General features: G+C 40.2%; 1 protein-coding gene across 3 annotated transcripts in view; it reads left to right on the forward strand.

Annotated features, from left to right (window-relative positions):
• EPHA3 (EPH receptor A3) overlaps positions 1-6,316 on the forward strand; it is a 216,222-nt gene extending 209,906 nt beyond the window's left edge. For all 3 annotated transcript variants that reach the window (XM_072346829.1, XM_072346837.1, XM_072346843.1), the window contains 2 exons: positions 1,134-1,289; positions 2,818-6,316. In XM_072346829.1, coding sequence (XP_072202930.1) covers positions 1,134-1,289; positions 2,818-2,923 — 262 coding nt within the window. In that variant the 3' untranslated portion in view covers positions 2,924-6,316. The remainder of the gene's footprint in view (positions 1-1,133; positions 1,290-2,817) is intronic.
• The last annotated feature ends 11,283 nt before the right edge of the window (positions 6,317-17,599 follow it).

A 17,599-nucleotide genomic window follows, 5' to 3' on the forward strand; every position in this document is an offset into this window, starting at 1 on the left:
GGCCCTGGAGGTGTTCAAGAAATGTTAGATGTTGTCCTGAGGAACATGGTTCCTCAATACCTTCAAAGAAGAAGTTTTTGTATGCTCTCAAAAGTGTGGAAACAGGAATCCTCTTTCCAGACAAAAAAAAAAAAAAAAAAAAAAAATCTGGATCAATTTAGGAGCAAGTCTTTCACCATATGCTATATCCAACTTTCAGATTCAGCTACCATAATTCTTCCTTGTTGAAAAACTTATATATATTTCATCTTTGTTTCATTTTCAGAAGGATGATTTCATCTCAGTAGCTTCTAGGTAGAATGGTAATTACTGAAAATGGCTTAAGTGGGCAAGGAAACATGGAGATGAGTTTTGTGTTTGATTCCTTGATTTGATTTTGTTTCTGATGGATTATTTAGTTGTTTTCTAAGTAATGAATGTGGAAGCAAATCAGTTCAGTTCAGCATCCTTCATGAGCACCAAAGTCATTTCCAAGGCAGATTATTCATATGATATTCTTATGCAAGTTTTGGCTTTAAGATGAGCACAATCTCAAATTGCAGACTGCAAAATACAAGTCTCTTGTGGTTGCATTTGTCTCGCAGTTTACTTACCATCTGATTTTTAGACTTGATGCCATTTGTATGCCACTAGTGTCTTATTTTATATGCTTCTACCTTTTTAGCACCACCTAGGAGTTGTTGGAGGGCTGCAATACTATGGACATTTAATATGTGTAACTTCTGCCAAAATGCTGAACTTGAAATTTATAGTGTGCACCATTGTTGTGACTAGTATATTGTTCGTGACTGGGTGAATCACATAAATATAATCTAAAGTAGGCTTGTCTTTGCTAATACTTAAGCACATTAAATTGTAGTATAATATTGTACTCCTCCATGAATTTGTGATGCATCAGTGATTTGAAGCCAGGGAGTGAGAAGCTGGAGCTCTTAAGCAAGGTGACTGCACAGTGTTAGTCAAAGCTGTCTGTGTGAATACATGTGGCCTCAGTGGCGGATGAATTCTACAGATGAGCAAAATCCTGCATGTAGCCTGGGAGCTCCTAGTGATGCAAATGATAAGTTTAGACACAAAATGAAGTCGTATTCATGTCTGATCCACAACTTTCACCATATTCTTCTTCATTTCAGGCCATCAAATCTTCTCCTGGACCAAAGTAACATTGACATTTCAGCCTTCCGCACAGCAGGTGATTGGCTCAATGGTTTTCGAACAGGACAGTGCAAAGGCATTTTCACCGGTGTGGAGTACAGCTCCTGTGATACAATAGCCAAGATTTCCACTGAGTAAGTTGAAATAAACACAGCCCTTTATTACTTAATTACTGGTTAGAGCTGGATGTTCACATTTTAGCATAAGGGTAGCATTTTAATACTCAGGTTCCTTTTTTTCTTCAGGTATGGCAGCACCATGCATAGTGCTTCAGTCACACTTTAGTAGTTGTTTTGTAGTTGTTTATAATCTTCCTTTATCTGTTTTTTCACCACAGCTGTCATGTGTGCCAATCTTTTCCTTTTTTGCCCATCCCATATTCCATCAACCCACGTGCCAAAGACCAAGTACTAATGTAGCTGATTTTTTCCTACATGATAATAATGGTTACGTGGGTTGATAGTGATAGGACAATGGTTTTAAACTAAGACAGGAGAGGTTTGGGTTAGATTTTAGGAGGAAGTTTATCACACAGAGGGTGGTGACGCACTGGAACAGGTTGCCCAAGGAGGTTGTGGATGCCCCATCCCTGGAGGCATTCAAGGCCAGGCTGGATGTGGCTCTGGGCAGCCTGGTCTGGTGGTTGGTGACCCTGCACACAGCAGGGGGGGTTGAAACTAGATGAACTTTAAGGTCCTTTTCAATCCAGGCCATTATAAATAATTATTTAGGGGGAAAACTCCCTCCTGCCTTCCATTTTGACAATTAGTTATTCTAAGCTTGAAAGTTTAAAACTTGAAAGTTCATACATTAAAATGTAGTGTGACAAGGAAGAATATGGTGGTGTTCTCTTTGCACCTGAAAAGGTATCAAGTACAATTATGAACTTACTGTACAAGAATATCTTGACTCCCCATTGGGCTCACTGGATACAAGACCAGTTAAGAAGAAGTAGCCAACAGCTGCAGGGCTGATAATTAAACACATCAATGCCATTAATTAGTGCATTATTGCAACTATAAAAAGGCTGATAATGGGTTTTTATGACAATTACCCTTTGGGGACAGTGCAGAAATCCTCCAGGAATGCCCAGTTTCCTGTGAGCAACTGTTTAATGAGCCCTTGGCAAGCATTAAACTGCTTCTATATTGCACAATGAACAAAGAGAATGAGCTGCCTCAAGAAATAAGGAGTGATAACAGCAGTAGACATGGGAAGCTTAGACATGGTGCTTATTCTAAGGATGATACAACTGTACAGAAGGCTTGGCACATAAAGTCAAAATATCCACTGGTCAGGAAGAATAATCATGTTGATAGGGGGATGGTAGAGGGGCTTAAGATTGCAGCTGGCCTAGAAGTAGCCCCCTGTGCGTACACCACTGGCAAACAGTACTTCATTGTCCATTCTTGCAGGTAAGCAAACACAGCAGGGCTAAATGAGTTTTTACGGTTTTTTTTTTGCAGCCTCCTGCTGTCTTCAAACAATGACTCTCAGTATTCTTCATACCAGAATTTGTGTTTCAGCAGCATTTCTGTACCTAGAGGCTCATCCAGTGCATCAGTATAAGATGAGCAAGTTGATTGCTCTCTTCTCACATCAGCTTTAGGAAGCACATAGGCAGGATGCTCACTCACCTAGTGTATGTTATCTTTTTTCCAGTGACATGAAGAAAGTTGGTGTTACAGTTGTGGGGCCTCAAAAGAAGATCGTTAGCAGTATCAAAACTCTAGAAACTCATACGAAGAACAGCCCTGTTCCTGTGTAAGGTACCAAAACGATGTTGCTGAGAACAGAAAACGGAAAAGTTGCATCAAAGGGCATAAGTGATGGCTGATAAACGTCACGGTTTAAAGGAGTTCTTTGCAGCGGTTTTGGAAACATAATGGTTGAAATTTCAAACCCACTGAGACACTCAAGTACTGAGTATAAATGCCTTAAAAATAGGAGTGAACTTGTTTTCTATCTGTTAATCCTGAAGGGTGGGTGCTCTTAACTGACTGTTAATGCAGATAGTAAATGTCAAAAGAAAAAAAAAAAAATGTAAAAAATCCTTCCAAGTAAAAAACAATGATATTAAAACCTAGAGCCATTTGAATATTAAGTGACTGAATAACATGAAAAACCCAAGGACATAAAAGCTGTGTACTTGATCTATACAGCAAACAAGAAGAAAGACTTACAGTATTTTTATACAGAAGAGATCTGTAACAGGTATTTTATTTCTTTAAAAGCAAGGAAAATAGAGGACTATACCTCACAACCTGTCTGGCCATATTTACTATAATGTCATTGTAACGTGCTATTTGAACTGCAGAAAGGAATACAGAAATAAAATTTGTAGTGACTGAGTTAGTTGGCAAAAGATTTTCACCATTATGTTAGCTTCCCTTATTGCGTTCATTTAAATAGAAAAAGAAGTCTTAATTCTTAAAAGACTTATTTATTTCCTTTGTTGTTGTTTTGTTGGTTTTTTTTCCATTATTGTTTATATTTATGCTTAAATACCTTAACCTGGCTGCATTATTGACAAGTGCCAAATGTTATCAAAACTTCATTGGTTTAACCTGACAAATTGTGTGAGGGTTAATTACTTGATTACTTTACACTCACAACGTCGTATGCAAAGTACAGAAGGAAAGAAAGATGGTCTTTTTTTGTCACTCCGACCCTAAGTAAAGCATCGGGACTTGCTGCAATTTCTTTCCTTTGCAGTGAGTGATATTTTAATCTGGTCTTGAATTCTGTCAGAATTGCATGCCCATTGATCTCCAGATCAATACCTGGCCTGGCAAATCACATGCATTTCCTTTGTTTCCCAAAGGCCTGATGTCATGTCAGATACAGCAAAGGTCTGCTGTCTTCAGATGCTGTTCAGGTGGGAGATTTACCTAGCAAATGTAAGAGTGTATCCTGCATGATCTGAGAGTGTTTTATGAGCTTGCTGAGAAATTACGCATTTCTGTCTTCCATCTCATGGGCTCTGCTCCCAGTGCTGGTAACTGGGAGTTGTACTACCATGTAGACAGCCAAGGATAGTTGAAAAGGATGATTGAAGCTTCTGCAATGGGAGTTTGGCTTGTCATTTTGCTTGATTCTGATCCAGAAGACCTCTGTCCAGATGATGTGATCCTTCAGGAGTCCTGCTTTTTGGTTCAGGTTTCGTGGGCACCTGATTGCTACTCAACATGGCTGGAGCAACCCCAGTCTTGGCAGCAGGGCTGAAAATTAGTTCACGGCCTGTTGTGTGGCAATGTGAAAGCCCAGAAACCACAGTACTTGTAAGGGTGTGCTTTGGTAGGTATCCCAGTTTAACCAAAACCACCAGGCTCCATCCAAAAGGTATTTAGGAATGGTTCTTGATTCTGAAAGGTAAGCTGAGGTAAAGCCAGCTGTACTGTTTTAAAAGACAATAAGCTGTGCTTGGTCCCTTGAAAGAAATCATAAGGGAGCCTATCTTTAGGAGACCATTCACATTTCTTAGTTGAAAAAGGAACCTAAGGGAGGGGATCTGAGTCTTCCTACATCTTCAGCATCTTCCCATTAGTGGGCTCTTAAGCTCCTGAGTATGATCATCCTGCTTTTGAGCAGACACAGCTCTTTCCTCTGAAAACAAAGGGTTAAAGTTGCTGTGTGAGGCATTTCTAGTGCTGCATACAAGTCAGTTTCTTTGAGCCCCCCTGAATTTTCAACTTGCCATTTTAAAATATAAACCTGATTTTAATGAGTGACAGTGAGTCACTGGCAGTCCCAAGAGTGTAGGCAAGGCATATGGGTGCATGGCATGCCATGTTCTGCTGTGCAGTCAACTTTGTCGTCCTTTCGTTGTAGTGTTGGTCTGGTTTTTGAAGCTCTTTGTAGCACAGGGCACATAAATATGGAAATAAAATCAGTTCCTAGGATTTGTGTGGCTGAATCAGCTTCTAAATTGTTTTTATCAGGTCTAAACTTTTCAGATGCAGAGCAACAGCATTTATCACACATTAATAAATAGAAGCAGAGTTAGGGGCAATGGACATGCTGTGAAGGATTGCATTTGAAATGCACTCACGGGATGAGAACGTCTTCTGAAAGAAAAATAAATAAATAAATGAAGGAGTTTTAAAGTAAGTTGAAAAAGAAAATGAAAAGTGGAAGAAAAAATGAAAAGGAAGCACTTGTGATGCAAACAACACTTGTTATGTACTACAATCTATTGTGAAATACAGCATGCTAAATACAAAAACTGTATTTTCAGTTGCTTAGTTCATCCAGAATCTTTCTTTTGCTCAGTCTGAGATTGCTCTGTCAGATGCTGTTGGTGAATTTAAAAGTTCACCAAAATCCACTTGCAGACAATGTGTGTGGGGACAGCGTTTTACAACATGTTCCTCCTGATGTTGCCCTGCAGCTTCATTCTGGAGAGTTGGGGTGAATGGGCTGAGGTGGGGAGAATAGATCTCTAAATGTTCCTGAAAACACAAAGCTGGTTCATAGAGTTTTAGATTACAAGCAAAAACCTTGCACCAACCACTTCTGACCTTCTCATGGTACCATGTCGTGTTCCTTGCCCACTGTTTTAGCATGCTCAGCATAAGAAATGAAATCTTACTGATGCTTGAGAATATAAGAAACTCAATTTTGCTTTTCTCTGCTATGAGGAGTAGAGTGTTTTAAACTACATTTAGTTTTTTTCTCCCTGTCAAATGTTGATTTGTACTGTAAGTGGCCTCTTTTGCAAGCATCCTATACTCCCTTTCCCCATGTACATATGTATACATAGCAGTGTACAATTCTTCATTGTGGAGTAGAGATACTAGAATTTGTGTGGCCATCTTCCTGTACAGGACTTGCATTGATTATTGACATCAAGCAAAATGCAACAGCTCATAAAATGTCGTACCATATTATTGGGTTTGTATCTTTAAATATAGTTTCCATTTTATTTATTTCTGTTAACATATCTAGTTTTGTGCTGTTATTTAGCATTCAATAAGCAATGTATAGATGTGATTTGATTGGCAATATGTATTTACTTTAACTTGTATTTCAAAGCATTACTTACTCATTTAGTTTATATATTGTGCAATTGTAGATGGCCTCTTACTAATGTAAAATGATTTGTAGTGGAAACATTTATATTTTTATAATAAACATAATGAAAGTATTTTTTACATACTGGAATACTGAGGTGATTGCTTGGAAGACAAAGTAAATTTATTTGATTAGAAAAGTGTGATACAATTGTAATTAAATATGGATAAATTCTGAGTGTTAAAGCATGGGTTCGGAGTGAAAGCTAGATATTGCCTATATTATCTGTTAGAAGAAACAAGTAGTGCAGGCTCTAAATAGACAGACCAGCACTTGTGCTAAACCGTCTTACATCAGTCAGAGACTTTACTTTCTCCATGGATACAGGAAAACATCGTCTACTACAGCCTGCCTATGGGATACTGAAAAAGTTGTCATTTATTTTAGTTGTGTCAACTATTTCCAAACTTCTGCATTTTTTCTTCCCTTGCCAGTGGACCTCTTTTCATCTTATAACTATGTTGAATCCAGTAAAAGATGTAATTTTCAACAAAATAAAAAGCCCACCACTTACAGTAGTTTAACCCCATGATCATTTCTTGCCTCTGAGTATCTGTGTTAGATATTTTGCTCCTGTTTTGTTGTGTCCCTACCAAGTTGTTTCTCCATGATTCACTGAAGTGTGCTGTCTTTGGAAATGCAGACATACAATTCAGCTTCGCATCTCAGAAATTATCTTCCCAGAAAAATACAAATGGTATGAATGTTCACCACAACCAGCTAAAACTACTTGAGGAGTAAAGTTACAGGCCCTTCCGTACCATAAATGATTTTGTATGTTTTTGTATATTACTGTGCTTGCCAGGACAAAACAGCGAACACTATACCTGTCCTGGAGTGTATAAGTTTTTTGTCTTGGTATCTTAAGTAGAAGGGTATATCACCAAAAGCAGCTACCCAAAATATACGGACAAAAATCCGACTTAACTTTAAACAGCCACCTTCTCTTCTGAACTCCAGTGTGCCTCATGCTGTGCTGCGGTGAGTACATACACTGTCATTTTAAATTCTAATGAGGGAATTTTGATGATAGACTTGAAGGACAGGGATTCAGCTCTGTCTCATCTATATGCTACATACAAACTGTTTGCATTGCAAATAGGACTCACTTCAGCAGTTGTTTTAGGTTGACGTGTGTCTATCCCTTTAGCATAATCTGGTACGCTGTGTTTGCATTATATCCCAAAGGGCACGGTGGATATTAATGCTTACATAACAGTTGCATTTATTGTAGAATGGTATTTGTGATTGCAGCCAGCTCTGAAACAGTGGGATGCATTCAAATGAATGGAGCAGAGCAAGAAAATGTGTTGCAGCCCACTGCCGTGCCACTGCTCAAATCTGGATGTGTAAGTTGCTGATAATCAGTTCCATAAACATAGATACACTTTTTTTTTCTTTCCTTTTCTTTTTTTGGAATGTCAAAGTGACTTTTTTTCCACTTAGCATTCCTTCTTAAGGATGATGTCCAGATGTAGTTATCTAAACCAGTAAAAGCCTAAAGCAGTGCCAAGTGAAATCAGACAATTACTTCGGCTGTCTTACATATACCGCTCCTGTTAATATAAATATCCACACTTCCCTTCATTTTCTGAGCCTCTTTAATTCTTCAGATCCTTTCCAAGCCACCACTGCCTGATCAGCAATTCCCCATTTGTACGTGTGGTCTCAGATCTTGTTCAGTCTTCAGTCCAATTCTTTGTGTAATTCTAAATGAATTTTAATCTCATAATGTGAAAATATTTCTTTTAGAAATAATTGTCTCAGCCTTATTTCATGCACGTACTGTATAACCATGCACATGCTCATCATACTGGTTACTAATACAAACTGTGAACAGCATGAGACCCAAAAAACAGCCTTTTCCTGGCTTCTTTGTTAGGCTTTTTAGATGGCCAGGAAAGCTCTGATAAATGATAAGTACTCAGTAAGTAAGATTTTTCAGCTCACTATGCATGCACATTACAGCGATTTCATAATAGCCCATATTTCCCCAGTTAGCTCATAAGAATGTCATGTGAGACAGCACCAGAAGTCTTACTAAAGACAAGATAAATCACATCTACTAGTTTTTAGATTATCCTGTCACAGAAATAAATTAGGCTGGTTTGACATGATTTGTTTATTCTTGACAAATCTGAGTTGGTTTCTTAAGACCTTGTAATCCTGCAGCTGCATAGAAGTGTACTGTGTGATATCTTTCTGGATATTGAGGCTAGCATACCTAGCCTTGCCTGGCTCTTCTTCTCTTCCCTTTTTAAAGGTCACCATGTTCTTTGCTCCTCTCCAGTCAGCTGAAATACCATCTTCCCTCATGCATTTCAACATGAGCTCTCCAAGAGAACAGTCAGTGGTTACCCTTGGACTAGTTCTTCAAGTTCGCTATAGTAAATCACACAGATTCTGAAAGCTTGGAAACATCATTCTTACTCGGAAGGTTCCTAATTCTAAAATAAAAGTAAAATACATATTGGCAAATGTTTTTACTGCATGCCCTGCATTTCAACCTCCATCTTGAACTTTTGCAAGCAAGCAAGCAAGCAATACAGATTCACTATTGAAGAAACATAGTAACTGCTGGTTGATTAGCAGATTTCTTCGTTTGTTTTTCATTAGACTGAACAAGTGTGGTAAATCACTGCTTACGTGAATTTGAGGCTAAATGACAAAGTCAAGCATCCTATGAAGGCAGTTGAGATCTACTGTCTGGGTTCATTACAAATCTGTTAATTCGTTCTGCTGCTATAGACATAAAGGGGGAAATATCCATTATCTCCACTCCTCTTGCATCCAGTTTATCCTAATATTATTAGAAAGCTTCATTTCTAAATCTCTTTAGTAAAGTGGCCCACTTGAGTTTAACCGCAACTGGTTTGTAATTAATACCCTTTCAAAAGTGTACATGTGCATGTGAGTGTGAAATGAACAGAGTTTTGTGAATTATGCTTATTATTTGGGGAAACGGATTTTAAGCTTGTATATGAGCTGATTCATCACTAAGTGTATGGGAAATTGGCAATCACAGGTGAGAGTAATGTAGCTGTGCTCCCAGAAGGGGTAGAGCTTGACTCCACCTCCTCTAGACCTCATTTAAGGGCTGACCACCACTAAGGCAGCATCTCTTGGAGATTGCTCCTTGGTGGAGATTGCTTCAGTGGTTCCCAGCAGACCAAAGGCTTCCATATGGGTGAGTTTTTCCTGTAAATAACCTTTTGGGTATTTACCACCATCTTTTCATTATTGTTGCTGTACACTAAGCCATGAAACATACCTGAAATTACTGTTTCAGCAGTCGTAAAGTAGGTCTTGGTGTAAACACCAGACATGAGATTTGAGGAATCCATAAATGTCATCGTCCCATGCATGTAAAGTACTTGTAGGCTGCTCCTCTAATAACAGAAGAAACTTTATGGTGCACTGAGATCGCCTCTTCACTGTCAAAGTTCATGTGCCTCTGACCTGCTGAGCAGCCTTGTCTGAGGTGAAAGCTCTGCATCTTTAGCAGTCCAGCCAAAACAGCAGCCATCTTGGCAGCACCACAATCTTCACCCCAAAACATTGCACCAGCCTTAGGCCAGCTCACCCCATAGGGCTGAATTTCTCCTCTTGGCACAAAGCCCACAAGGATGAAAACTGAGTTTTTAATCTCACTGCATTCACGTGAGCTTGGAGTATAATGTAATTTTAAAGCCCTGAGATGAAGCCAGGAAAAACATATATATGTTAAAGGCAATTAGTTTGAATTAAGAAATTAAAAAAAGAAAATGGAAGTCTGGTACCTTTGTGCAGCACTCTTGCCAAAGATTTGAATAAGCAGCTCTGAGGCCAATTTTCCTGTCTCCCTGTTCACAGCAGGAGTGAGTCCTTGGGTAGAGTTTACAGCTTGAAGCTATTTCACGGGGTGGCTTTCTCCCTTAATGTAGTCCTTTCATTACACTCAGATCTCCCATCTTCCCTCATGCGGTTCAACAGCCCCAAATATAGGCTTGATCCACAAACATTTTGCATGCCAAAGCACTCCTTTCTCCTACAGACTTTTGTCCCCTGATACACCCACTAAGCATGTCCCAAACCTATGAGTGGATGGCTTACACCCATCAGAGCTTGTAGCCCAACCAGACAACCCAAAAATCAGGCTTAGGGATGACCAAATCGGTATTTCAATATTTGCCCTGTTAGTTGCGTGCCTTGCTGTGCTTTCCATTCCTGATCTCCTGCCATGCAAGTTTGACTGTGTGGATTCACATGTAATGTTTTCCTACTAAATCATGTTTGGTGTAGATATTTCTTCACACATAGGATTTTGAGTGGTAGAATAATAATTTTAGCCAGAGAATGGTATCATTTTATTAGGAACAGATGATTCCTTGACAAAAAGAAAGCAGAAAAAAAATAAATAAAATTAAAAATAAATAAATAAAACACAAAAATCCAGGTTACTGGGAAGGGCTGCGCCTCTCAAATTTGAACACTGAATAGGCATCACGCCTGCACAAAGGTGAGTAAAACAGGGCTCCTTGTTCTCCCTATCTCTTGTTTTGTCTCCAGGTTGCTTTTTGCATGGCTAACTGGATATTTGCTAGCAGGTTTGATCACTGAGAAAGCATGCAGCCTCCCCTCAGGCTGGCTGTCAGCTAATTAACACTAATGATTCCCTGCTTTTAGCATTTCCACTTTAAAGTTGCATCACCTTTTGTTATTTTACTATTTTTAATCTCTTTCCTTCACTCTCATAAAGTTTTTGTTTGGGCTTTAGTGGAAGACTAATCCACAATCCCCAATTGTATATACTTTTTTTAATAGTTATGCCTCATTAACTGAGTTAATACTTGCCTAATTGTAGTAGCAAAGCAATAAAATCCAACCCCTACAAAAAATGTGATACTGTAACTTCCTTTCCCTTAACTGATGGTGAGCTGGGCTACCTGCCAGGGAAGCCAAATGGAAATAGGAAACAATATGAACAAATGAATTCTCTTTCTAAGGTTTAGATGTAAATGTTTGCTTGGTTGCTTTTTTCCTTTTCTGACATTGTTTGGTTCATTTTTCTTTCTCTTTGTTCCCACCTTTCATTCTGTCATTGTCCATGGGGGTTTTGGGGAAGAAAAGGAGCCAATCTATGGAGGAATTACTTTTTTTACCCCTTTTTGCCTCTTTCTCACCTGTAAGCTGTTTACTTCATATAGGTTCTGTGTTTTGCTGTAAAAGCAGATGTAACAAGGGCACCAAGAATACATGTGAGCACCTTCTCCCCGTGAGCTATACAGAGGACCATAGTAAAGTCAAAGTAACATATTCCTTGTAACACGGTTTTATAACTTTCCTGGTGCTTATGCAAGCTGGGGAAGTGATCACTTCCCCAGAAAGAAGGAAGACACCCTGAAGCACAGGGCTAAAGAAATCACAGAGCTTTGCTGACCTTCAGATACAAAAGTACAGCTTACTATCATCCTTCTCCTATAGTTTCTATCTCATATATTGTCTGCCATTCAATTGTCATTTAAAAAAATAGGTGGGTATGTTGTTTGTTTTCATGGCACCCACATGCTAACCGTGCCCTATTAGTGCTTATTAAGATAAAGCTCCTACCACTGAATGGGGTCTTAGGTCTATGATAAGGCAAAAAAAACAACCTCAAACAACAGTCTGAATGTATGTATCCCATCTGTTCCTAACTATGGTAAGTGCAATACCAAAATCTTGTCCTTTTCTCACAGCTTCTCCACTTTAGTGATGTGACAGACGTCACTGGTATCCACTGGTTGCCTTTTTATACAAGCCTCTCTCCCAGCCTTCCTTCCTTGGACAAAATCTTTTTGTTTATGGGTTTAGTACAGGCAATCAGTATGGGATATATGGCCTCCTAATGAGGTCATGTAGTTATTTTGGCTATATTCATTTGTTGCTCTGCCCCTGCAAGGGGAGCAGTAAAATTACAGTTGAAATACTTCACCAGTCTCAAGAGCAAGATCTTATGGGTCATGGCAGATGCTGTTCCATGAGGAAAGATGTCATTCTGATTTGAACAGAGCGACCTTTTCCATCTTGTATGAAACTAGTGAAAAAAAGCAGCTCAAAGGCTTCCTTCCTGAGCTTACTGAAGTCCAGCTCAGATGCTTTTCTCATCTATATGTTCTCAGTGTTCTAGTTCCTTGATGGGCAGGTCTAAATGAATCAGTGACCAAAAATGTCTTAAAAGCATGCCCAAAGGAAACTTTCTAAACAGATCACATTTTCTATCATTTTATCAATAGATATGATATGACTTTTTTTTCCAAACAACTATCCCTATCACGTTGTAAAACACTCCCATTTTGCTATGATAGGGCTGTGTAGGTTGAATTAGTCTGTGTTACTGATACTATACTTGTTAAAAATGTTTACCCAATAAATACAACATGGGCTTGGATCAACAGATGTATGCATCATGCCTACTGGTTTAGGCTGAATGTTAGCACTTCTTCTTGAGGGAGAGATTGCCACTACTATAGAGAGAAAAATCTTTGCTTCCAGAGCAAAAATAGCCCAGTGGAGCTCAGGAGGGTTGTCAGAAATTTCACCTGCAGTTTATGAAGAGCTGATTAATTTTCCAATGGGAGGGTGACAGGAAAAAAATTCTGGTTGGGTACCTGAAAAACCGAGTTCAGTAAAATCAGAGGCAGAAGTAGAAGGCTCAGGGGAAGCGTTCCTGTTTCCTTCATTTAGCCTTAGCTGAGTGCGGACACGGGGCTAAAGTTACCGCTCTCTCCAGAGGTGCTCTGCACAGTCTTGCATGTGCAATGGGAACAGTGCATTATAAATCTCTTTGCAGAGCTTAGGAACGTAAGGTTCTTGGAAGAAAAATACGTTGACTCTCGTGTCATTTTGGGGTTACGGCATTTCTAACTTTGCAATAATTGCCTAGCGCTTTGCATTTGTGAGAAAGTAGAATGAAATGTCTGAGAAGTGTGTTCTGCATATTGTAAAAGTCCAACTGTGGCTCAGAGAAGTACTCATGAGACTTATTGCTACCATTATAAGCTTAGAGTAATGTGCACATATTTTTCTTTTTAGACCATGCACACTATATTCAACCCTCAGGGTATAAAAAAAAAAAAAATAACACATTCAATTTTGAGGTGGTTTTTCTTTTGTTTTGATCTTCCTGTGTCAGATGCACCACCTCATGCCAGCCAGATGGCTCAGCTATAGGTGAGGTCCTGCTAGCTGGTAGTGAGTCCCAGCCACAACAACCTGTGGCAACACACACCACAGTGCCATGGCCTTAGAGGTCTGTCCAAAGGCCCCAGTTTAGCTGCTGGGTTGGGATTTCCCTGCAGCAGGAAGGCTTTGCTCCACCACGGAGAGGGGAGGGGTGGAGGGCTCAAAGCAGCAGCTGCAAGGGGGTGATGGAGAGTTAACAGCTTGCAATCAAGCTGTAAAATCAGAAGCCCAGTGTCAGGATTTCCTGTTGGTTAATGGCACCTGGCCCAACAAATCTCCAGTCCTCACTGGGGCACTGTCAGTTTGGCAATGTAAAATAGTGAGCAGTAGTAGAATGTTTTATTAATGAAAATGCTCATAATTTGAAGCCTCTGAGATTTCACTCTCCTTGTGTATTGGTTATTGTGCCTTGGCACCAGAGGAGAACTAAGGCAGTAACGCAGTCTTTGCTCAACAACTTTGGTTCTCATTGTTTATTCATGGCATTTTGAACATACAGTAGCTATTTACTTTTTAATTTAAGTGGATATTGTTTTCCTTCTGTTCAAACTTCCTAACAAGCCCTAGGTCAGCCTTATACGGAAGGTGTGAATGTTTCCATTAAATCACAGCAAACACGATGGGTTTAGCTATTGAATAATTCAGGGCATTTCATTCAGATGTGAACTATTTTACCAAATCAGCAACAAAAGGAGTTATGAAGCCTCTGTCAGTAAAGTCTTTCAAGAAAGTAATAGAATGGGATCTCACAGAAATCTCTTCGTGTAGCTGAGCTATAGAAAACCTCTCTGGGTCTTCTGAGCTTGAGCCTGCCTGGTTCACCCATAGTGATACTGCACCTCCCACAAAAACTCTTGAAAAGTCCTTGCAATAAAAGACAGATATCATTCATCCCATTTTCCTGGTGTGCTGGGCACAGATGGACTCTAAGACCTGCTGAAGGTGTCTCACGTGGTTGTTAATGTTGATGCCTGTTGATGGCTGATTCCCACCCAGTACGGTCCCCCTACTGCTGGGCTGTTCTGCTTTGCAGGGTTATTATTACAAAATAGTGAAAAAAGTATTAGAGTTGCAAAGTGCGTAAAAAACCAAATTGCACATTACTCTCCTGCTGCTCATCAATCCGTAGCTTTTCTCTCATTTTCTCTCAACCCTCCATCCTCACAATTTTAGTAACGAGAGAACAACCTGTGCAATCTGTTCAGCGAGAGAACAACTCATTTGAGCTCAATTTCCTCTTCTCTGTTGTTGAATATAACTTCCCCTGGGTAGGTGAAAATTTTGGCAGCCTGTACAAAGACTAGCAGAGACTGAAGCAGAAGCTATAATAGAGCTGTTACGACTTGACAGCCCTGTTTTGTAATGCACGGGGGGATTTTATTACAAGTCAATTGTAGCTTCAAGAAATTTAAGAGTATGGCATCTGCTTGCATGATTTTTTAAAATGTTTAATAAATTAAATTGCAATAGATTTTAAATGGAGACTGTTGCTGCGGCAGACCTGAATGACTTAATATAAACTAAAATCAATGAAACAACTTGATTTCGTTGGCAAGTTTTGCTCTGTAAGTGGAAGTGAATGTGTTTGCAGCTCTAAAAATTTCACACACATTTCTTCAGGTGCTGGCAAAACACTGTATTTTTATACTGTTGACTGAGTGCTTTACTTTCTGCTGACTTTGTGTTTAAAGTACATCCGGTTAAAGACTATTTAATATAGCCTGACAAGGACCTGTGCCATTACAGTGTATATCACTGATGACCAGGAGCTCAGAGGATGACTTGCAAATAGACTTTCTACTTCCCCACTTCCCTTTACCTTTCTTTTCCTTGAATTAACTATGTGAGAAGATAGGAGTTAAGGCTTCAGATCACTCTGTCCATAGACTCACAGTATATCTTATAAGATTCAGAGGGGATGATGTGGAGGAAAAAAAGAGAAGAAAAAAGGAAAAAAAAAAAAAAAAAAAGAGGCAGGGACAAGTTCTGTGCTACCAGTGTTTCCAAATTGTAGGTCCCATGGTAGGTGAGATGCAGGCTATGGCACATCTGGCTCTGAGTCCTGCTTTGGACAGGACTGCTCTTGCCAGCTCTGAGTGCTGTGGTGGTGATGTGCCAGCTTGAAGTTAAGCACAGAGGATGTGGCAAGCTCTCAGTGCAGCACAATAAGGCTGGAACCCTGCCCCTCAGCAGGAGGTTGTGGAGCCATGTGTAGGCCTAAAGCCAGGGCAGGATCACCCACAACCCTCTGAGAAATTCAAGAGGCGATGGACAGGTTGCAACCAGGAGCACAACCATGGGTCCCCATGCTGTCCAGGCCTTTTCTTGTTTGGTGTACTTTCATCCAGAGGCCTATGGAAAGGTGCACACCAGTGTACCTCAGTTTCCTATAGGAAGTCCCCATTTGACATCACTGGCAGCATGATGTTGGATATAATTCTATACTTCACATAAAGAGCCTGCTGACAGTATCTCCAATGCCTGAACACTGTCATACAGGCTTTTTTGTTTTGTTGTTGTTATTGTTGTTGGAATGGACCATTTGTCTTGCAGCCGTGAGTGGAAAGCAGACATTGTCCTTTAGGCCAGGGCAGAGCCCAGAGATGCCCAAGGTACTTCAGCCTGCATGGCTGGGGAGCTCATCACCGTTGAGGATTCTGACAGTGCAGAAGGGCTTGGCAGCAGCCTTGGAAGAGGGAAAAGCCCAGCCAGGGCCCAGCTACCACATGTCCAACAGACAGGGGTTTGCAGGATCTCTGGAAGAACTTTGTGCTCCAGATCACAAAAAATAAATATGAATCAGTGTCTATTTCCTGCAGAGGGGTGATGTTAAACACAAGCAGTCATCAGAAACTAAAACATTTACTCTTTGTTCAGTTTGTGTGGGGTTTTTGAATCCATTTCTTTCCCTCACTTTTTATGTCTTTGGAACAAAAGAGTACATCTGGCTGTGGATTCCATAGCATTTTCCAGGTTGGCTCCAGAGGATTCTGGGGGCAATCTAGATTCTCAAGGCCTCAGGAAATTTTTGGTCCATGGGCAGAAAACCCATTTGGCTAGAAATCTGAAATTTTTAGTCTTGCTGAGGGTTTGAAAAGCTTTTGGGATGACTGCCACTGGGCAGGACTCCTACTTTGACTAAGGAAGGAAAGCACATGGATCTATGCCCATCTGCCAGGAAATATGCTATTTCCAGGAGCCCAGGCTCAAACCATCTGCATAGCTGGAGTTTATATGACTTCCCTTGCTCCTTCAATTCCCTAGCTCTGGGGCAGTTTTCATAGCATAGAAACTCTGAGGTGGGAACATCTGTAAAGTTATTAGCTGCTTATCAGATTACCTTGGGGAGAAACACTTATGGTTGACATGGAATATTTTACTTTCTGCAAATCAGCATTTTCTAATGAGAAGGTGTTTTGTCAAGAGCATTGCAAGCAATCTTGTTGAAAACCATGCACCTGCAAGGTGGTAGGGCAGGAAAGTACAGAGAGGACCAGCTATTCAAGATCGATCCATTGCTGTGCTTAATCTTCATCTGTACCCACATGAATATCTATTTTCAGCACTGTAGTGGCTGGGAACATGGAGAAAATGAGTGGATCTCAGCTACTAAGTCCATCAGCTCTACCATTTTATTCTTCATTCATGGAGGCAGATGCATTGAGAAGTGCAGGTACAGCCAGGAGAGGGACATTTTTAGAGAGGTTGTTAACAAACACAGCAAAAACAACCAGCGTTTTCAGTTAGGCATCACTGAGAGGCTGTCCAAAGCAGGTTCACGAGCTGCAAGCAGCCCAAGATCTAACCAGAGGCAAAGCTTTCCCCATGTAGCCTTAAGGTCCTTTGTTCATCAGGGTTCTGCAAACAAAGGGGACAGAACGCCTTTACAGCCTGGTGGCTCTGGGACAGAAACTGGTCTCTGAGAAGAAGTGGAGGCACATCAGAGAAACTTGTGCAGCAATCTTAGTGAAGGCATATTTGCAGAGATCTCTCCAAAGATGTCATGAAATCATTATTTCTGACCTCTGCTTTATCAGACCCCAATTCTATATTAGCTGTGTATTTTCAGCAAAAAGAGCATCCTGTTTCTTTCCCTCTCAGATGTGGTGCACTACACTGCTTTCCAGGACACTACATAGTGACAGGATGCTGAAAGCATGAGCTTCTA

The sequence above is a fragment of the Excalfactoria chinensis genome, chromosome 1, assembly GCF_039878825.1.
Source record: "Excalfactoria chinensis isolate bCotChi1 chromosome 1, bCotChi1.hap2, whole genome shotgun sequence".
In the NCBI taxonomy this organism is placed as follows: Eukaryota; Metazoa; Chordata; class Aves; order Galliformes; family Phasianidae; genus Excalfactoria; species Excalfactoria chinensis.